We start from the raw sequence: 22,963 nt of genomic DNA on the forward strand, positions 1-22,963 counted from the left end.
TTCATATGACTAATAATTAAAGAACTTTTGATCAATTTTGGAGCAATTATTTTTTGTACAGATTTCTGTAACCAGGCTCAAAACTCTTAGTATTAATTTTTTTGGGGACAGAAACATTTAGATCTTAAGCCACCTTCTCTCCAACTGCAACAAGATGCACCATTTGGATCAATTATACCACATAGTTCCATGATACAGCATGTGACATACCAGAACCCAGTTTTACCCCATAATGGCTGTTGTAGTTTAAAAGACCTGTAATAGTCTTTTGGAAAATATATAGAGTGAAAACTTATCATTTTATCTGGAATTAATTGGACTTTATAAGAATGGAATCTAAAGTAGACAATATCTTAAGCCAGTGATGATTTATGATTATTTGTAAGTTCCTGGTACTGGATTTAGATAGAGGAAACATTTCCCGGGAGGTGGTTAGGACATTTATTTATTCATATGGAAGGATACGCAAGGCAAGTTGCTTGGGAATAAAGCTAGTTTCATACATATAAAACCGGATGCACAGGTTGAGTCTATGTGTTAAGGTTTGCACAACTTTAACTATGATGGTGATAGATCCTTTTTGTCTAAATTTCCAGATACATCTTTGGCTTGCAGTGGTTTTGCATTTAATAAATTTGCTCAATTCTAAGTCCCAACTGAGACTAAATTGTATTACCATCAGTAGATGCCAGCCAGGACTAGTTTTCATCCAACTGTAAAGAAGTGTGAAATGTTAGTAGAGCTGCAAACTTAAGATGCTGTAATTGATATTGGAGGTCTGTACCCCACTTCCAACATGAATCACTTCACCTATACTGGGGTATCAAAATAAGGTAATTGCTTAACTCATACAGATACAATAATCATGGACAAAGCCCTCCTCACCTTCTGATCACATGCACAGGGAGTGCTGTTGCAGGAAAATAGTATCCATCAAAAACCCAGGCAATGCTGTCTTCTCACTGCTGCCATCGGGAAGGTGGTACAGGAGCCTCAGGACCCGCATCAACAGGTGCAGGAACAGTTACTACACCGCAACCATTTTCACAAAGGGGACAACTTAATTCGCCTTACCAATGAACGTGGCCCATTTGATAGCTTCATCTCATTTTCTTGATAATTTTTTTCTTTCTTATATTTGCAGTTTTTTTTTGTACATTGGTTGTTTGTTCATCCTGTTTCTGAAATTACTGTGAATTTCAGGGTTATGTATAGTGATACAATAAAAAATTTACTTTGGCTTTTAAGCAAGCAATTGAGAGAGAGAGAGGAAGTTATAGGAAGGAAATGCCACCAATGTGCTCATTAAATCACCTTTGAATCTTTTACACTGAGGTTTAGGATGGCCAACTAACCTACCAGCACATCCGTGGCATGTAGGAAAGGGGAGCAGCCAGGGTAAATCTGAGTGATGGCAAGGTCATAAATTGCAAATACAGGAAAAGTGAGAACTATAGTTACTGCTGCACCTCTTATCCAGTAATTTAAGCCAAATAAATCTAGGATAGATATGGAACTAAATATTCTCAATATAGAGTACTACAGCAAAATACTCTATCCAATCATGCAATTTTGGGGGAAAATGCACTTACATTTACACTTAGTGACATTTTCACCTCAAGATTTTCCCTATCCAATATTACATACAAACAGTATAATTCAACTTTTATGGAAAATATTAAAATGTGAATTTGCTTAAAGTGTATTGTCATCTTGAAATTTAGTTTAGGCTTGTATGCTCATTAATTAGGCTTCTGGATTAAAACTGGAAATATTTTTAAACTTCAAGTCAATCAATAATCAAAAAAACTTAGATGGCTACTTGATAATAGGTGCAATCAAAACTGGAATTTCTATTGCAAAATTCTAGAGAGGGGTTTTCCTGGGAAACTGCCATTTGAACAAATGTTTCATTCTCCATACCTGCTGCATCACCCGTGTACTTTTATTTCAGCTGAAGTACTTTACAGAAAATTACATTGTTTCACAACTTCAATCATTTAAATCACTGGCATGAACTTTAGATCACTGGCAGTTGAAATTGTTTTCAATGACAACACCTGAGAATTCAATCACAGTGCAAGGGATAAAATGGGGGGGAGGGGGAGAACAAGATGGGAATATATCAGTATTTAAAACTTTTTATTTCAACTAGTTATTTCCAAGGACAGGGAAGATCTATTAAGTTACTTCCTTTGTTACTCATTTTACAGATTTTTCATACAGTATTTGTGTATATGCATTCAAAATAACTGCATATTCATACTTTCTACATTTCCATTTAGCACTAATTTGTCAATTCCAAATACTTAACTGACAAAACAGTGCTAATGCTTGTTCACTGCAGCTTTCAAATCTGCCAGTGAATATATTTTATAATCTAATCTAAACACATTCTACTAAATAACACAACTGGTATTCAAGACTCCATCATCTCTCTAGTTGTGGCACTAGGATAAGAGTGCCATCACTGTCATCAGTAATCTTGGAATTTCTGTACCATAGGCTAGGTCAAATTATTGGAATTCTTTTAGACATATTAAATGGTAGAGAAAGTATACAATTTCTAACCCCCACCACATGGAAACAATTGATATAAATTGTGCATAATGCTAGTAATTTTCAAACCAGTAAGGAGTTAAATTTTGGAGAAAGATTTGGTCAGTAAGAATGATTGTCTTGCTGTGCAGAAATTATCTGTGCAATGCCAGGCTGAAAAATGTGGCGAAACAACAGCATGCAATTCCTGCAGATTAGACAATAAACTTTAACCAAAAACTTCACTGAGTATGAATCATACTGCATTCCATGTACCCCCAAAAGGCAGTAATGCAAATATAGCCCAAATATTTCATACATTTTGAAAAAGCACTGACACTGCATATAGTCAAATAAAAAGCAGTTAAGTTTATTTTAAGAAAACCTATCAATAATAATGCAGAAGTTAGAATGTGTTGCATAACTGCAACAATGAATAATTGTTTTTTCCTCTATAGCTTTGATAGGACTAGATTAGTCTGCATTAGTCATTATATTTTTGTTACTGTCTACACAGTTTGGCTTTCAAAACTAATGAGTTAAACAGATTCACAGACTAGTTATTAAATGCGGAAAAATACATTTGGTACAATCACAGATTAAACAAATTTAAGGCCAGAGGATATGGAAATTTAAACTAATGAGAGTATTGATTTTAGTCAAGTCTGTGTGAGTTCTGACAAAATTCTGAAACTGAAAATTAAAACTGACAGGAATTAACGTAATTGTCAATTTTGGTGCTTGAAATGTTGAGGGATTACAGTGCTGATGGAAGCATTTGTGCATGATGATAGTATTATACTATTCCACGTCTTGAGATTCTCCAAGAGGACCACAGCCTTGCCATGGTTTGGAGGCTTGCATACTTCAATGACCCAGAGAGCTATATGGGCCATCTTTGGCTCTTGGTCAGGCCACCCAGGCCAAACAGGTCAAAGGGTACAGAACAGACAAAAAGAGGTCCTCCAGGTTTGGGGGTTCACCTCAGGGCTAGCAACCCCGTTCAAACAAAATTGCTACAGAAACAGCAATGAAGAATCCATCTACATCTGAGTGTGACAGTATTCCTGAGTCTCCACTTGGGACTTTCATGATTGATAGCAGTGAAAACAGAGAGGAAGTTACTGATGTGATGAAGGAAGCCCTGAACACTGCCAGTAATGGAGGACCTTCATTGCTGCCCCAGACACCAGTGGCGTAACAGGCAGTAAGTAATGTCTTGAGATTAAATCACAATCACTCATATATCTCTAACAGGGAAAATTAACTTCTCAGAATACTCCAAAAAATACATCAGTGTACCACTTCCATTGTTGCTAACCAGTTAACTTTATAGCCGTAAGTATTGTGCAGACCCTATATTTAGCTGTCCAAGAAATTTAGAGAATAAATGGAATAATGCAATTTACCATTTTTTCTGATATGAAATATTTCAGTACCACTGCATCTCAATGCATTTTAATCATATATTAATCTCATAATTGATTTTTTGAAGTTTGAAACAATTAATTTTCTTCCAATTTTTTTACTGCTGATTTTATTTTTAACAGCTACATTATAATTTAGCTAATAGACCTATTATTGCCCAATTTTAAATAATATCCATCAAGTTCTTCTATAAATGGTAGTTAATTTAACTAATTTGTGCAAACTCCCATAATCATTTGATGGCAAGAGCAGTATTCACATTCTTGTTAGATCTAAACATGATCTCTCTCTGATAATACAAAATTATTTTGAAGAACACTTGCTTTTCTCTTATAAAACTGAATTGTTAAGTTGTTAAGCATATCAAACCACTTACTGTAAAACTGCAGGATATTTGGTGTTGTACAGTTTTTGAAAATAAATTGAAAGGTTAAAAAAAATTGGGACAAAGTGCTTTTCCTTCAAACACACTTAAACATATTGAATTGGGTAAAACCCTAATCAAAAAAAGTTATTGTTGATGGCTTCAGACTGCAAATCTGCTTGGGGAGTGATTAATATTACTTTTAAGTTGACAGGATGTATTACATTCATTTTACATTAAAACACGCGCACACACAATTCCTGAGTACAGGACAGAGTACATAAACGAACATAAAAGCTCCCTGTGAATTACAACAAAAACAAGTTATACACAATACTTTGTCCCAGTTTGTACAAAAGATTGTCACCCAAAGATTTGACAACTAACCCAAAGTAAACAAATTTACTAAATTTAATGAGACTTAAATTTTAGACCCATTTTGGGAATATTCAAAAGCCATGAACTTATAAATTATTAATTCCTGTAATTCCACCCAAGATTTATGTTAACTCCAATAATATTCCTATATCTCTGATTAACCCCCATGGCTCTTTTTTAAAAGCATACCGAAACTTTTCCTCATTAAAAATCCTAAGCTAAAATTTGGCAAACAGAATTGGGGGAAAAAAATTATAGCACCCAAAAAGGAATATAGCAATAATTCTAGTAAACAGGAGCAGTGAGCAGATTACTTTATATATATATGTATATATATATGTACACATTTTGCTATACTACCAGTCAGGCACATAATTGAAGATATCGAAGCTGTTTTGGATTACATACTGGCAAATTACATCACCATTTAAAAAAAAGGACTGAATGTTAGATGCAGTGATACATTACACTACAAAAGTTCAAATCCTCCAAATATTACAGTCCTAGTCACATAACCTCACAACGTGCATTCTAAAGCAATTATATAATCAATCTCTGTTCCAATTAGGTTACAAAGATTTGAAAAAGCACTAAATTTGGCTCCTAATGGGGTTTTGAATTTTGAAGGCCGCTGACAATGTTCCCTTTTGTGAACCTGCAAAAAAAGACAAAAAAACAAAATAGTGCAAGTAGTATGGTATTGTCAAATTAAAACAACTCTTCATTGGATACAGACCCAGCAGCAATTGATTTAAGTCTGTGATACCACTTAAAAAAAACTCTGGTGCTATCATTGTGTCTATAGTTGGTATTGTGCCTTTGGAAGCAATTTTTGGCTGCAACATGTGAACCTTTCAAAAGAGTACAGAAAAATCCTACATCCCATTTATCTGAAATCAGACTATGCACAAGGCAATAAACATTCAAGTAGGCTATTAAAGTTTTCTGCACACAGAAGCCTTCCTGTTACACATTGATTCAATTGCTCGGCTGAAAACTATCCTTCCTCGCATCCTTCAAAATTAATGTGCATCACAAATTAGTGCCACCAGAGTCTGTTATATTTGTGATGTTTGATTTGTGTCTTCATTTGGATGTGAATTCGGACACATTCCATCCAGTGCAGTGTAGTCACTGTCAGATGTTTCTGAAGGTTCGTGCAAGCTTTCATAATTGTCCTCTTCTTTATTAACAATATCTTCATGTGCTTTTTGTGAGTGGGGACTCCCCATTCGGTTTCCATAGTAGTTTGGAGCACTTGTGCTTGCTGAAGCTTTGCTAGCAGATCCCACACCTTGTACCCGAGGCACAAAAGCACTACTCATCCCCTGCAAATTGCCCCTAGCAGTGACATCAGAATTAAGCAACAGAGTAGGAGTAGAGTCCAAACGTTGTTGCATATGTACTTCCATTACTTGTTCAGGACTGGTCCTCAGATTAGGCACACACACCGAATCTTCTTCAGCTAATCCTCTATTCGGTGCAGCTTCTTGAAGTTCTAAATAGATTTAGAAAAAAAAACAATTATATACATTAATTTACTTCACAGAGGCTAATTAAAACTGTACAGAAACAAGCCCTAAAGTACTCCAAAGATCCACTTACATTAATTTTTTTTTGATTGTGAAATGTATTTTCAAACTAAGGCCACAGAAACAGGTCCTTCAGTCCATTTAGTTCATGCTGAAACCACTTAAGCTGCCTACCCATCAACCTGCACTGAAACCTATCCAAACTTCTCTTAAATGTTGAAATCGAGCTTGCATGTACCACTTGCACTAGCAGCTCGTTCCACACTCTCACGACCCTCTGAGAGAAGAAAATTCCCCTCATATTTCCCACCTTTCACCCTTAACCCATGACCTTTGGTTGCAGTCCCAACCAACTTCAGTGGAAAAAGCCTGCTTGCATTTACCCTATCTATATCCCTCATAATTTTGTATACCTCCAACAAATCTCTTCTCAATCTTCTACATTCCAAGAAATAAGTCCTAACCTATTCAATCTTTCCTTACTGAAATTTTTCCAGCTGATGCAGATCCCTTTGCAAGCCATGATATCCTTCCTCACTGTCTACTACACCCCCAATCTTTGTGTCATTTGCAAATTTTCTGATGCAGATAATCACATTATCATCGATCCAGATGACAAACATAGAACCCAGCACCGATCCCTGTGGCACACCACCAGATACAGGCCTCCAGTCAGAGACGCAACCCCTTACTACCATTCTCTGGCTTCTCCCCCAAAGCCAATGTCTAATCCAATTTACTACTTCATCCTGAAGGCCAAGCGACTGAACCTTCTTGACTAGCCTCCCATGTGGGACCTTGTCAAAGAACTTAATAAAGTCCATGTAGACAACATCCACTGCCTTGCCTTCATCAACTTTCCTGGTAACTTCTTCGAAAAACCCTATAAGATTGGTTAGACATGACCTACCATGCACAAAGCCATGCTGACGATCTTTAATCAGTCCACTTCTATCCAAGTACTTATATATCCGGTTCCTTAGAATACCTTCCAATAACTTTCCCACAACTGATGGCAAACTCACCAGCCTATAATTTCCTCGTTTATGTTTAGAGCTTTTTTAAAAAAAAAACACAGCAGAACAACATTGGCTATCCTCCAATCCTCTGGCACCTCTCCTGTCGCTCGGACCTCAGCAATTTCTGCACTTGCCTCCATAGGGTCCAAGGGAACACCTTGTCAGACCCTGATTTGCCTCAACACATCTTCCTCTGTAATCTGTACAGGTTCCATGAAGTTGATGCTGCTTTGGCTTACTTCTATAGACTATCTGTCTCCTGAGTAAATACAGATACAAAGAATGCATTTAAGATCTCCCCCAACTGTTTTGGCTCCACATATTCCAGAGGACCAATTTTGTCCCTTGCAAACCTTTTACTTTTAACATATCTGTAGAATCTCTTAGGATTCCCCTTTACCTTGTCTGCTAGAGCAACCTCATGCCTTCTTGATATTTTTAAGTGTCCTCTTACATTTCTTGTACTCCATGACCACCTCATTTGTTCCTACTTGCCCACACCTGCTTTGCACCTCCTTTTTTCTTAACCAGGGCCTCAACAGAAAACAAAGGTTCCCTACACTTGTTATCCTTACTTTTTATTCTGACAAGCACATACAATAGCCCGTCCCAATCCACACTTGTCAGATCATTTCTGATACCATCAAAATTGGCCTTTCTCCAATTTAGAATCTCAGTCTGCAGACCAGACCCATCTTTTTGTATATTTACTTTAAAAGTAATGGTATTGTGGTCACTAGATGCAAAGTATTCCCCAACACAAACCTCTGCAACATGCCCTGTCTCATTCCCTAATAGCAGATCCAGTATCACATCCTCTCATGTTGGGACTTCTACGTATTGATGAAGGAAATTTTCCTTGACACATTTGACAATCTCTATCTCATCTAGTCCTTTTACAGTATGCGATTCTCAGTCAATGTAGCAAGTTAAAATCACCTGCTATAACGTTACAAACAACCTCGGGACACTAGTCACACCATGCCCAACCCTTTGATTTCTGACTTTGTCTGAGATCTTACCAACATCTGCCTTCACAAACTCTCCAAATGTTCTGGCACTCTGGCTCCCATCCTCCTGCAACTCTGGATTAAACCCCATCATACAGCATTAACAAAACTTCCCACTAGGATATTAGTCCCCCTCCAGTTCAGGTGCAAATTGTCCCTTCTGTACAGCTCTCACCTTCCCTGGAAGAGAACACAATGACCCAAAAATCTTATGCCCTCCCTCCTACAACAACTCATAGCCATGTGTCAAACCGCATAACCTTCCTAGTTCTGACCTCACTAGCACCTGGCACAGGTAGCAATTAATCCACCTACTGATGGTAACGTGGTGGGGTGGAGAAATGTCTGTCAAAGGAGGTATACGGTGCTCCTTCCCCCTCCTCGCCTGGTCACCCTTGGGCAAGGTGGATGGTTGTATGAGCAGCTGGTGCATACCACAAACCCAGGTTATATAATCACTGGCGCTGGGCAATCTCTGAAGACCATTGATAATGGCTGGGGGTCACCTGTCTTGTAACTAGTAGAGTGGATAGGGGAGAACCAGTGGATGTGGTATATTTGGATTTTCAAAAGGCTTTTGACAAGGTCCCACACAGGAGATTAGTGTGCAAACTTAAAGCACATGGTATTGGGGGTAAGGTATTGGTGTGGGTGGAGAATTGGTTAGCAGACAGGAAGCAAAGAGTGGGAATAAACGGGACCTTTTCAGAATGGCAGGCGGTGACTAGTGGGGTACCGCAAGGCTCAGTGCTGGGACCCCAGTTGTTTACAATATATATTAATGACTTGGATGAGGGAATTAAATGCAGCATCTCCAAGTTTGCGGATGACACGAAGCTGGGTGGCAGTGTTAGCAGTGAGGAGGATGCTAAGAGGATGCAGGGTGACTTGGATAGGTTGGGTGAGTGGGCAAACTCATGGCAGATGCAATTTAATGTGGATAAATGTGAAGTTATCCACTTTGGTGGCAAAAATAGGAAAACAGATTATTATCTGAATGGTGGCCGATTAGGAAAAGGGGAGGTGCAACGAGACCTGGGTGTCATTATACACCAGTCATTGAAAGTGGGCATGCAGGTACAGCAGGCGGTGAAAAAGGCGAACGGTATGCTGGCATTTATAGCGAGAGGATTCGAGTACAGGAGCAGGGAGGTACTACTGCAGTTGTACAAGGCCTTGGTGAGACCACACCTGGAGTATTGTGTGCAGTTTTGGTCCCCTAATCTGAGGAAAGACATCCTTGCCATAGAGGGAGTACAAAGAAGGTTCACCAGATTGATTCCTGGGATGGCAGGTCTTTCATATGAAGAAAGACTGGATGAACTGGGCTTGTACTCGTTGGAATTTAGAAGATTGAGGGGGGATCTGATTGAAACGTATAAGATCCTAAAGGGATTGGACAGGCTAGATGCGGGAAGATTGTTCCCGATGTTGGGGAGGTCTAGAACGAGGGGTCACAGTTTGAGGATAGAGGGGAAGCCTTTTAGGACCGAGGTTAGGAAAAACTTCTTCACACAGAGAGTGGTGAATCTGTGGAATTCTCTGCCACAGCAAACTGTTGAGGCCAGTTCATTAGCTATGTTTAAAAGGAAGTTAGATATGGCCCTTGTGGCTACAGGGGTCACGGGGTATGGAGGGAAGGCTGGGTTCTGAGTTGGATGATCAGCCATGATCATAATAAATGGCGGTGCAGGCTCGAAGGGCCGAATGGCCTACTCCTGCACCTATTTTCTATGTTTCTATGTTTCTATGTAACGACACTGCCCAGAAGGTGGCACTGGCACATCACTTCTTTAGAAAAATATGCCAAGAACAAAGATGGTCATGGAGAGACCATGATCACCTACGTCATACGACACAGCACATGATGAACAAACTGATATGGGAGGAAACCAATATACCAGGCAACCACAGAACATGCAAACCCCACATGCACAGTGCTGGAGATCAGAACTGAACCTGGGTCACTAGAGCTGTGAGAGGCAGCAGCTCTATTAGCTATGCCACTGCGATACCCAAGCACCATGGTAGATAGTGTGGTTGCCTAAAAACAACCTACTGACCACAGCTAAGCAATCTGATAATGGACCAAATGATACTGATATTTTGTTGCCAATTCTGAAGAGAACTGCCAATGAGGTATTTATGGTACATTTGAATATTCATGATTTCTGTAGCACAAAAGTACAGAACTCGGCAGAGAAGTCTGACATTACTTGCTGATACTTCCAGTCTGTGCAACAAGGTCTGAAGTTACAGTGAGGCATGCTTCCACAGGAATTGACAGCAGGGAGGCAGAGAGGCACCAATTCCATTGTCAAGAATAAGCACACCATATTTGCAGCATATGGAATAACCTGGAGCAGATTTATACATTATCTTGTGTTAAGTGGGAGGGTAAACAGTCAGAAGTCGTGATCCATGTAGGTACCAATGACATAGGTTCTACAAAGTCAGTTCAGGGAGTTCGATGCTAAGTTAAAGGACAGGCCCTCCAGGGGTTGTTATTCAGGTTTGCTACCCATGCCACATGCCTGTGAGGCCAGAAATAGGAAGATCATACAGTTTTTACACATGGCCAAGGAGATGGTGTTGGAGGGAAGATGTCAGATTCTTGGATCATTGGGCTTTCTTCCAAGGAAGGTGAGACCTGTAGAGATTGTTTGCACCTGAAGTGAAGGGGGACTAATATCCAAGCAGGATGGTTTGTTAGTGTTACACAGGGGCGGGTTTAAACTAGAGATGCAAGGGAATGGGAGCCAGAGTGCCAGAACAGTTAGAGGAGAGGTTGTGGAGATAAATGTTGTTTAAGACAACAAAGTCAGTAATCAAAAGGTTGAACATGGTGCGACTAATCATCTGAGCTACATATATTTCAATGCAAGAAACACTGTAGGAAAGGCAGATTCGCATAGGGCATGGATCAACATGCAATTGTGATATTGTAGCTATTAATGAGACTTGGCTGCTAGAGGGGCAGGACTTGCAGCTCAACATTCCAGGGATCCATTACTTTAGACGCAACAGAGAGGGAGGGATTAAAGGGGGATGGGTGGCATTACTAGTCAGGAAAAATGTCATGGCAGTGCTCATCAGGACAGATTAAAGAGCTCATCTAGTGAGGCTTTATGGGTGGAACTGAGGAATAAGAAAGTTATGACCATGTTAATGGGGCTATATTATAGACCACCCAACAATCCAAAGAATATAGAGGACCAAACTTGTAGAGATCGCAGACTGTTGCAAAAAGAATAAAGTTGTTATAGCAGGTGATTTTAACTTTCTATATATTAACTAGGACTCCCATACCATAAAAGGACTAGATGGGATAGAGTTTGTAGAGAGTGTTCAGGAAAATTTCCTTCATCAGTCCACAGAAGTCCCAACAAGAGAGATACTGGATCTCCTACTACAGAATGAGACGGCAGGTGACAACAATGTGTAGGGGAACACCTTGCATCTCGTGATTATAATGCCATTAGTTTCAAAGTAAATATTCAAAAAGATAGGTCTGGTCTGCAGGTTGATTCTAATTGGAGAAAGGCCAATTTTGATGGTATTAGAAGGGATCTGGCAAGTGTGGTTTGGGACAGGCTGTTTTCTGGCAAAGAGGTACTTGGTAAGTGGGAGGCCTTCAAAGGTGAAATTTTGAGAGTACAAAGCTGTATGTGCCTATCAGGATAAAAGGTTGCCATAACAAGGTGCATATCAGATCTCAGTAGGTAGGAACAAATGAGGTACTTATGAAGTATGGAATTTAATGCAGACGAATGTGAGGTGATGCATTTCAGTAGCACCAACCAGGGTAGGTCTTACACAGTGAACAGTAGGGCACTGAGGGTAAACAGGGCCATAATTAATTGAAAGCAGCATCACAGGTAGAAAGAGTTGTAAAGAAAGCTTTTGGCATATTAGCCTTCATAAATCAAAAGTACTGAGTACAGGAGATGGGATGTTATGTTTAAGTTCTACAAGATGTGAGACCTCAATGAAGTATTGTGTACAGTTTTGGTCACCTATCTACAGGAAATATGCAAATAAGGTTGGAAGAGTACAGAGAAAATTTACAAAGATGTTGCTGGGACTGGAGGACCTGAGTTATAAGGAAAGATCGAATAGGTTGGGACTTTATTCCGTGAAATGTAGAAGACTGAGGGAGATTTGATAGAGGTATACAAAATTATGAGAGGTATAGGTAGGGTAATTGCAAGCAGGCTTTTTCCATTGAAGTTGGTGGGACCACAACCGAAGTTCATGGGTTTAAGGGCGAAAGGTGAAGTGCTTAAAGGGAATGCAAGGAGAAACTTCTTCACTTAGAAGGTTGTAAGAGTGTGGAATGAGGTGCCAGTGCAAGTGGTGCATGCAAGCTGATAGCAACGTTGAAGAGAAGCTGGGATAGGTAGATGGGTATGAGGGGTATGGAGGGCTGTGGTCCGGGTACAGGTTGATGGGATTAGGCAATTTCAATTGATTCAGCACAGACCAGATGGGCCCAAGTGCCCATTTCTGTGTTGTACTTTTCTATAACTAAACATTTACAAGCAAAGCAAATGGTTTCAGACCAAGATGTTTCAAAGGAAATAACCTTTAAAGACATTTAATTCAAGACATTTTAAGATCTAAATATTATGCTTTGCTGCAGGTTTAGAAATGTTTAAACTCATTTTCAGTTACTTAGAGATACAGGATGCAAAATGGCTCTTTTGGCCTAACCAGGCCACACCATCCAATTATACCCATGTGAGCAAAGGTTAATTTCAATCTCCCTGGGACATTGTTTTACAAGTGTGAACAGGTACAAGCTATAGTAAGGTGACAGCACAGGTTGTTGATTGTATACAAAAAGAAGAAAAATCCAATGAGGCCAATTAATGCAATTGCTTACTCTAAAAAGTATCAGCAAAATTAAGTGGCACTTGCTAATTATCTACCACTTGTGCATTACCTGGATTCTGCTTAGGTGGACCAAAAAAACGAGATCTTGTGAGGCCTGAAAAAACATTTTTGATAGGGGACACACGTCTAAGTGTGACATTAAGGAGCTCTAGCCAAAGTGAGGGGAGCAAGAATCAAAGGGCAACTCTGATGACAGTTGTTACAGACACAAAAGGAAGATGGTTGAGATTTTAAACCATAAGACCACAAGATATAGGAGCGGAATTAAGCATTCGGCCCATCAAATCTGATCCACTATTCCATCATGGCTGATTTATTATCCTTTTCAACTCTATTCTTTTGCCTTCTCCCCATAACTTTTGACACCCTTACCAATTAAGAACCTATCAACTTCTGCTTTAAATACACCAAAATAACATGGATATGTTTTAAGACATGTTATCTTTGGCACCGTCTCATGCAAGTTCTTCATTACTGCTCTTAAAAAGTCAGCCATGACTAAATGGCAGAGTAGACTCAATGGGCTAAGACAGCCTAACTAAATGACCTCATTCTGTTCCTATATCTTATGGTCTTATCTTCAAAGATCAGAAATTGGGATATTCAGTGATGATTGCAGTTTTCAGTTCAATTTACAGCTCCGCTAAAGGAAACAATTCATCCCTTGGAGAGATGAATTATTTTCACTTGATTGAACTCATCATTGTAGTCAAGTTCCCTCCTAATAATCTGGGGATTAGAACTAAGCAGAACTTCAAACACCAAGGGAAAAGGTCAGCTGGGTATTCTGGGGTAAGAAACCATTCTCTGGACACCATCTGTACCACGAAAGGGATACAAATCTGAGCTGTGCTAGAATATCCATTATTTGATTAAGTAAATATAATTCGATCCACCAGATTAAACACTGAATCACTCCAGCAGTAGTTGCAGAATTCCACGTTTGGCACAGACTAGAAGGACGAAATGGCCTGTTTTCTGTGCTGTAGTGTTCTATGGTTCTAAATATTTTGTCACCTTTCAAGCCCTAGACCCAGGTTAGCAAATGACAATCAGAGCAAAAATGATGTCACACAGTTTCCTTACTGAACTATAGATTAGCCTGACTAGGAAATATGTTGTCATTCATTCAGTTTTGAGATTTTAAATAAGAGATTTGTGGAAACAGTTTACCCCACAGATTACAACAGTTTGCAAAAGACCCAGAAGGATAACTGACACTGCACCAATGGGTCATAAGTTTTATGCATTGGTTTTTTATAATTTTGGACATAGAGTGAGTAGTTTGATTTTGTATGTTTAGTTTCAAATTTTGAAACCAATCGAGGAATGATACTGAACCTGTCAAGACCGACAAGTTCAATCAAAGCATACTGATTTACATTGCTATATATTCACAACAGAACATAGGATCATACAGAGTAGAAATAAACTAGATTCAATTTTCCCTTTAATTGCAAACACTTGTACAGGTGCACCTTCCTTTATCCGAAATTCTGAAATCCAAAAAGCTCCGAAAACCAAAGTTTTTATCGCCAACAGCTGACGTCACTCAGGTGTGACGTGGCAGCACAAGCAAAGGCCGCCAGACGTCAGTTATGACTCAGCGCTCATACTAGTTACACGCGCATTTGCTGTTCGCTGATAAAGGTGTCCCCCACTTTTCGAACGTTCGAATACGAAACCTCATTGTTACGAAAGACCTACATTAGTACCGTTTTCGCTTTCAGAAGGTGTTTTCACTGTTACGAAAAAAAGCAGTGCGCAATAAAAAATTCTGTGCGCGATAAAAGGCAGCGCACTGATTTTTTTCGCACGCTGAATTTTTTTTATTGTGCGCTGCTTTTTTTTCCCGAAACAGTGAGGTTAGCAGCCGCTCTCCCTCGGATTCGGAACTACATTCTCGCCGGCATTGCTTAAACACGTGCCTGTGAGCAGTCATTTGCAAGATGAGTTCTATGGTGTCGGAAAAGCCTAAAAGAGCTCGTAAGGGTGTTACACTTAGCATAAAACTAGACATAATTAAGTGTTTCAATCGTGGTGAATGAAGTAAGGACGAAGTTAGTTTGGCTTGTGGAAGCTGACGAGGATGATGTTGAAGAGGTTTTGGCATCGCATGACCAAGAACTGATGCAATTGGAAGAGGAAAGGATAACAATCGAAACCGAATGCAGTAGCGAAAGTGAAGCAACTACGTGAGATTTTCGCTGCAATGATAAAGTACGACTTTAATTTTGAAAGGTTACGTAGGGTTAGGGGATATTTGCAAGATGGTTTGAGTGCTCACAAAGAACTGTATGATAGAAAAATGCGTGAGGCTCAGCAGTCAAGCAAGCCTTCCACATCAGCCACAGCAGACGACGAACCTCGACCTTCGACATCAAGGCAGGCAGTCATAGGAGAAGATGAGCTGCCTGCCCTAATGGAAACAGACGAAGAGATGACACCCCAGTGTCCCACCACCCTAACACCCAGGCTGCGGACAAATACTGTACCGATTCGCAGAGAATGCAGCAGTAGCCGGGAGGCACACAACACATCTTTAAGAAAAAAGCCGAAATAAACATGCTAATTAATTAGGTGCCGCCCAACACATAATTGTCGGCCCAGATCATAGACAACGCAGTCGGAAATCGGCACTGATCTGGGCCGACAACTACGTGCTGGGTGGCACCTAATTAATTAGCATGTTTATTTCGGCTTTTTTCTTACAGATGTGCTGTGTGCCTACCGGCTACCGCTGGACCTCTGCGTGCCTCGCAGCAATGTATCAGGGAGGGGGCCACTGCACCACCCAACCTGCAACGACTCAGTCTAACACACCACCATCAGTGTGTTCTGCGCTGTCTTCCCAATTCCAGTAAGTGATACTACACTGGACATACATTATTTCTACTTTATATCTGCTATGTATTTTTACGTGTTATTTGGTATGATTTGGCAGTTTCATAGCTTAAAGGTTACTGGAGAGCGCTTGCGCCGTGTTTTTGCCAACAGCATTTGCGTGAGATTTTCTGCCAACAGCACTTGCGTGAGATTTTCGCTACGGAGAACAGTGCAGTAGTGATTGTGGAAAAGTATTTCTACTTTATATAGGCTGTGTATTTATTATATCATTCCTGCTTTTACTATCTGTTACTGTTATTTTAGGTTTTATGTGTTATTTGGCATGATTCGGTAGGTTATTTTTGGGTCTGCGAACGCTCACAAAATTTTCCCATGTAAGTGGTAATTGCTTCTTCGCTTTATGACATTTCGGCTTACGAACCATTTCACAGGAACGCTCTACCTTCGGATGGCGGGGGAAAACTGTATTTTGTTTTCACCGTTGACTTTGTGTTTAATTTCACTGTGAAAATGTCAAAAAGAGCTGCAGATATGAGAAAAAGAGAAGGAAGGATCTATTATTACCAATAATGCAGAAAGTGGAGTTATAGCAGAAGCTTGATCGTGGTGTGTCTGTGCGGCGTCTTACTGAAGGAAAGTGTCAGAACTACCACTGTATATGATTTAAATAAACAGAAAGACAAGTTACTGAAGTTTTATAGTGACAGTGACAGTGACATTCTACATTTATTTCAATAAGTCATTTACCATGTGTTTGATTCGGTTCGTTTAGAGCTGTATATTTTTGTTTTATTAAATGTTTTTGTTAGAAACAATTTTTTTTCTTGTCATTATTCCCTAAATAATACAGTATAACAATTATTTACATAGCATTTACATTGTATTAGGTATTATAAGTAATCTAGAGATGATTTAAAGTATATGGGAGGATGTGCGTAGGTTTGGTGCGCCGCCGGGTCCTAAAGTCCACCACACTGAGGCAGATTAAATAAGGGACTCAAGCACACGTGTTTTTTGTTTTTTTTGGGGGGGGGCGCAGGGGGATCTGAAATCCAAAAAATTCTGAATTCCGAAATGCAACTGGCCCCAAGGATTTCGGATAAGGGATTGTGGACCTGTACCAAAACCTTTAATATCCAGGATAAATAGATTGCTTGATTTTTTTTTTAAAACAGCAGACATACTGTATTTGTTATGATTTATTCAAGACAGCATACTTCTGGCTATGCAACAGTAACAGATTACTGCTCATATTTGTTCAAGTAATCATCACTCTAAAGCCACTTAGCATTGCTTTCTTTAACAAACATTTATACCTATTATGTTCAATTTACATTTGACATTTACTTACTCTTTTCCTCTTTAATCTCCCTTTTCCTCCGTGCTATTTGTTTCTTCAATTTGTCCACTTCTAGAAGGTAACTTTCAACTGTTTGCTCACTTTTTTCCACTTCTCCACATACAGTCTACAAAAATGTTAAAAGATCTTTAAATTATCTTTATTACAGAGTTAAATCTAAATTAACATTAAATTTATTTAACTGATAAGGCATCTCAATGTGCTTTACAGTTGAGTACTTGGATAAAAAGCAAGTAGCACATACAAGTAAATCCCAAATGTTAAGTCAATTAGCTGAAAGCTCAAATAGCATAAACAGGAAGCTGGGGATGCAGAAGAGGCTATCATTCCATGAAAACAATGTTATGGGGGCTTTATGTCAAGACTGGTGTGAGAGGCAAAGGCAGGACAGGGCATTGAAAGAAAAGAATGAGAAATTTAAATTTGAAGATGACAAACAGTGCAGGCCAGCAACATGGGTTAGAGAGGAAATTTAATATCAATGTAAGGTAGCAGATTTGGTTACTCCCAGTCTGAGGATGGAAGATGGAAGGAAAGGAGTAGCCCATTTGTTCCAAAGCACTTATCTTTGGATTTCAAAAGTGCGAGCAAGAACTTACACAGTTCTTATGCAGATTTCTTCTTAAAATAATGTGTACATTTTCACACTTCATCACAAGACCAAACATGAATTAACAAAGCATATTAGGGTTTATTCCTTTAATTCCCTTAGGAAACTAACTTACTTGCAGCTTTTCTTGCAGTGCATTGTACACCTGATAAATAGCCCTGATATCTTTAATCACACCATCTTTGTCAAAGAACTCAGCTCTGTATGAAAAATATAAAAACAGATTAACTGAAGTTTGAAACTGTATATACAATGTTTAATAGTTAGTCTAAGTTATATCCTCATTATGAATAGTTAAAATTTTAACTCTAGAAATGAGATACTGGTTAGAAAATGAATGATCAGCAAATTACATTCTGTGGAGGCAACATTTAAATTATACAGTGGCATGCAAAAGTTTGGACACCCCTGGTCAAAATTTCTGTTACTGTGAATAGTTAAGTGAGTAGAAGATGAACTGATCTCCAAAAAGTCAATAAGTTAAAGATGAAACATTCTTTTCAACATTTTAAGCAAGATTAGTGTATTATTTTTGTTTTGTACAATTTTAGAGTGAAAAAAAGGAAAGGAGCACCATGCAAAAGTTTGGGCACCCCAAGAGATTCGAGCTCTCAGATAACTTTTACCAAGGTCTCAGACCTTAACTAGCTTGTTAGGGCTATGGCTTGTTCACAGTCGTTGTTAGGTGATGCAAATTTCAAAGCTTTATAAATACCCTGACTCCTCAAACCTTGACCCAACAATCAGCAGCCATGGGCTCCTCTAAGCAGCTGCCAAGCACACTGAAAATTAAAATAAATGATGCCCACAAAGCAGGAGAAGGCTATAAGAAGATAGCAAAGCGTTTTCAGGTTGCCGTTTCCTCAGTTCGTAATGTAATTAACGAATGGCAGTTAACAGGAACGGTGGAGGTCAAGTTGAGGTCTGGAAGACCAAGAAAACTTTCCCAGAGAACTGCTTGTAGGATTGCTAGAAAGGCAAATCAAAACCCCCGTTTGACTGCAAAAAACCTTCCAAGAAGATTTAGCAGACTCTGGAGTGGCAGTGCACTGTTCTCCTGTGCAGCGACACCTGCACAAATATGACCTTCATGGAACAGTCAGCAGAAGAAAACCTTTCCTGCGTCCTCACCACAAAATTCAGCATCAGAAGTTTGCAAAGGAACATCTAAACAAGCCTGATGCATTTTGGAAACAAGTCCTGTGGACTGATGAAGTTAAAATAGAACTTTCTGGCCGCAATGAGCAAAGGTTTGTTTGGAGAAAAAAGGGTGCAGAATTTCATGAAAAGAACCCCTCTCCAACTCTTAAGCACAGGGGGTGGATCGATCATGCTTTGGGCTTGTGTTGCAGCCAGTGGCACAGGGAATATTTCAGTGGTAGAGGGGAAAATGAATTCAATTAAATACCAGCAAATTCTGGAAGCAAACATCACACCGTCTGTAAAAAAGCTGAAGATGAAAAGAAAATGGCTTCTACAACGGGATAATGATCCTAAACACACCTCAAAATCCACAATGGACTACCTCAAGAGACACAAGCTGAAGGTTTTGCCATGGCCCTCACAGTCCCCCGACATAAACATCATCGAAAATCTGTGGATAGACCTCAAAAGAGCAGTGCATGCAAGACAGCCCAAGAATCTCACAGAATTAGAAGCCTTTTGCAAGGAAGAATGGACGAAAATCCCCCAAACAAGAATGGAAAGACTCTTAGCTGGCTACAGAAAGCGTTTACAAGCTGTGATACTTGCCAAAGGGGGTGTTACTAAGTACTGACCAAGCAGGGTGCCCAAACTTTTGCTTCGGGCCCTTTTCCTTTTTTTTGTTATTTTGAAACTGTAAAAGACGGAAATAAAAAAGTAATCTTGCTTAAAATATTAAAGAAATGTGTCATCTTTAACATTATGCCTTTTGGAAATCAGTTCATCTTTTTACTCACTTAGCTATTCACAGTAACAGAAATTTTGGCCAGGGGTGCCCAAACTTTTGCATGCCACTGTATATGGAACAGTATATCAACCAAGTAAGTCTCCACATTTTGCATTTAAGATCTAACAGCTTATTCTATGATGGCTTCAGTGAAATACTGATACATTTCATGTTTCAATGAAAATGCTGTTCCAAATTCTAAAACCAAATTCAAAAGAAGTCAAAGACAATGTATTCACAACTAAGCTTTTAAAAAATATATAGCATTTAATTTCCTAATCTTTTCTGTAACCTCAAAATATCACTTCAGTCATTTGCTGTGTACATACATCTATTGATGCTTCTGGACACATCTTCAGTGATGTTCCTGGAATTATCAGGTGTTTCAGGTCTTTCAACATCATACAACCTCCTCCAGGTGACCCAGCCGGTGCTGATCAGACCCCAGCTTGTGTCCAGATGGCTAGCTACTTATGACTCCATGGCTCCCCTCTTTTGAGCCACAGCCATCTTGAGGCCCTCTCTGCCACATCAGTGGTACTGCGGATGGCTCTCCTCTTCCTCTCTCCCTCGATGCCCAAAATGCTGAAGGCTCTAACTAAAGAATGGGCTACGAATCCCCTACAACCAGCCTCCACTGGGAGACACCTCGGTCTCCATCCAGCCTGCTGACAGTTGCTGACCAGTCCTGCGTACTTGGAGAGCTTCCTTTCAAAGGCCTCTTCCAAGCTATCTTCCCATGGGACTGTCAGCTCCAGCAGCACCACTTGCTTCGTCGACTCAGACACTAGGACAATGTCTGGTCGCAGGGTGGTGGCTGCGATATGGTTAGGGAACTTCAGCTGCCCTTCGAGGTCCACCAACAGCTGCCAGTCCCTTGCAGAGGTCAGAATGCCTGCAGATGTTCTTTTGGCAGGTATTGGCTGCTCCCCAGCTCTGACAAAGGCAATGGTCTGCTTGGAGGGTCGGGACCGCTTCACCCGCTCAACTCCTGTGCTGACGGCTTCAGCGATGGTCTTCAGAACCTGATCATGCCTCCACCTGTACCGTCCCTCACCAAGTGCCCTTGCACAGCCGCTGAGGATGTGCTCCAGGGTTCCTCACTTGGAGCACAGTGGGCACACAGATGACTCTGCTTTGCCCCATGTGTCCAGGTTTGATGGGCTTGGAAGCACATCGTACACTGCCTGGATGAGAAATTGGATGCAGTGTGGTTCGGCTTTCCAAGTATCAGCCCAGGTCACTTTTCTCTCAACCGCATTCTCCCATCTTGTCCAAGCTCCCTGTTGCTTCATTCCCACCGCCTTGCAGGCTCTCGTCTCCTCCACTACTGCTCTCACCTCCTCCTGAACTAGACGACGCCTTTCCTTCCCTCTGGCATCCATTTGGGGAGTTGGAAAGGATCCTAGCCCAGCTCGGCCTTGTGTGACCACTCCCACCAGCCTCCTGTGACACAGCCTCGCCTCTGCCTCCTGAACAGCTTCCTCTGCCCTCCACTTCCTGCCAGTACTTACTTGGATCCCTGCTCTAGCCACCTTCGGGTCACTTGAGTCCCTACACTGTAGCACTTCTCTGGCTCTTGTTACCTTGAATTCTTCCTCCAAGGACTTGAAGGGCAGTTGCAGTTTGTTGTGGTGTCCATAGAGTGCGATGCTGCTCAGGCTCTTTGGCAGCCCCAGCCATCTCCTGAGGTGGTTGCTAACCCTCCTCTCTAAGGTTTCGACTGTCGAGATCAGAACTGCATAGACGAGGAGGGGCCACAGAATTCTGGGAAGAATGTCATGCTGATACACCTAGGCTGTAAACTTCCCAGGTAGGCCAGACTTGTCCACAGATTTCAGCCAGCCATCCAACTCGGTGCAGGTTGCCTGAATGGATGTTGTGTCCCTTAAAGAGCTGTCAAAAACTTTGCCTAAGCTCTTGACTGGCTTTTCTGTGATGGTTGGGATGGCTGTGCCTGTGATGCTGAACCGGAACTTGTTCTCCACCTTCCCTTTCCTCAGCACCATCCATCTTGATTTGGCAGGTTTGAAACGCATCCGGGCCCACTCCACCAGCTTTTGAGCCCCTGCAGGATCCACCGGCAGCCTGGGACTGATTCTGTGGTGACTGTGAGGTCATCCATGAATGCCCTGATAGGTGGTTGCCGTTGAGCGGAATTCATTCTGGGCCCTCTGCACTCTGGTTCAGCAGACTTAGTGAGCATGTTCATGGCTAGGGAGAATAGTGTCACTGAGATAGTGCACCCTGTGATGATGCCGATCTCCACCCTGTGCCAGGTTGATGTAATTGCTCCTGAAGAGACCCTCATCCTGAAGTTGCTGTAATAATCAGCGATAAGGTGTCTGATTCTGCTGGGGACGTGATATTTGGTCAGTGTGAGCTGCACCAGCTTATGCGGAATGAAGCCATATGCATTTGCCAGGTCGAGCCACAACACTGACAGGTTGCCCTTGTTCTCTCTAGCCTCCCTGATAAGCTGTGTCACCACATTGATGTACTCCAGACAGCCCGGCATCCCTGAAATGCCACTCTTCTGGACTGATATATCAATATAGGTGTTCTTTGCTAGGTAGGTGCACAGCCGATTAGAAACAGCACTGAAGAAGATCTTCGCCTCGACACACAGCAGGGAAATGATGCGGAACTGATCTATCTGGGTGGCGTTTTCCTCCTTCAGGATCCACACTCCTTCAGCCACTCTCCACTGTTCTGGGATCTTCCCCCTTCTCCAGAAGATTCTCAGGATCTTCCACAGATGCAGCAGGAGTTTGGGGCAGTTCTTGTACACTTTGTACGAGGTGTTGCTTGGTCCTGGAGCCGAGCTTGCCCTTGCTTTGCCGACAACCTCTCTGACTTCCTTTAGTTACAGCTCTGACATGTTGAACTGCACATACGGTTCAGGTGGGTCTATTAGGATGTCGCACTCTCCCAACTCCTGCTCTCTATCAGGATCATTATATATCTTCTTCAGATGTTGGTCTATGTCTTCCTGTGAACAGGCCAGTTTCCCACTGCGCTTCTCCCCCAGCAACTCCTTGGTGAACTTGA

The 22,963-nt window shown here is 40.8% G+C and overlaps 1 protein-coding gene across 1 annotated transcript in view; it reads right to left on the minus strand.

Annotated features, from left to right (window-relative positions):
• Window positions 1-5,327: 5,327 nt before the first annotated feature.
• The window catches only part of abraxas2 (abraxas 2, BRISC complex subunit), a 33,128-nt gene continuing 15,492 nt past the window's right edge, over window positions 5,328-22,963 (minus strand). The window contains exons 7-9 of the mRNA XM_063071848.1: window positions 18,098-18,182; window positions 17,364-17,478; window positions 5,328-6,206 (exon numbers count right to left, since the gene is read on the minus strand). Coding sequence (XP_062927918.1) covers window positions 5,767-6,206; window positions 17,364-17,478; window positions 18,098-18,182 — 640 coding nt within the window. The 3' untranslated portion in view covers window positions 5,328-5,766. The remainder of the gene's footprint in view (window positions 6,207-17,363; window positions 17,479-18,097; window positions 18,183-22,963) is intronic.

Source organism: Mobula hypostoma, chromosome 19 (assembly GCF_963921235.1).
Source record: "Mobula hypostoma chromosome 19, sMobHyp1.1, whole genome shotgun sequence".
In the NCBI taxonomy this organism is placed as follows: domain Eukaryota; kingdom Metazoa; phylum Chordata; class Chondrichthyes; order Myliobatiformes; family Myliobatidae; genus Mobula; species Mobula hypostoma.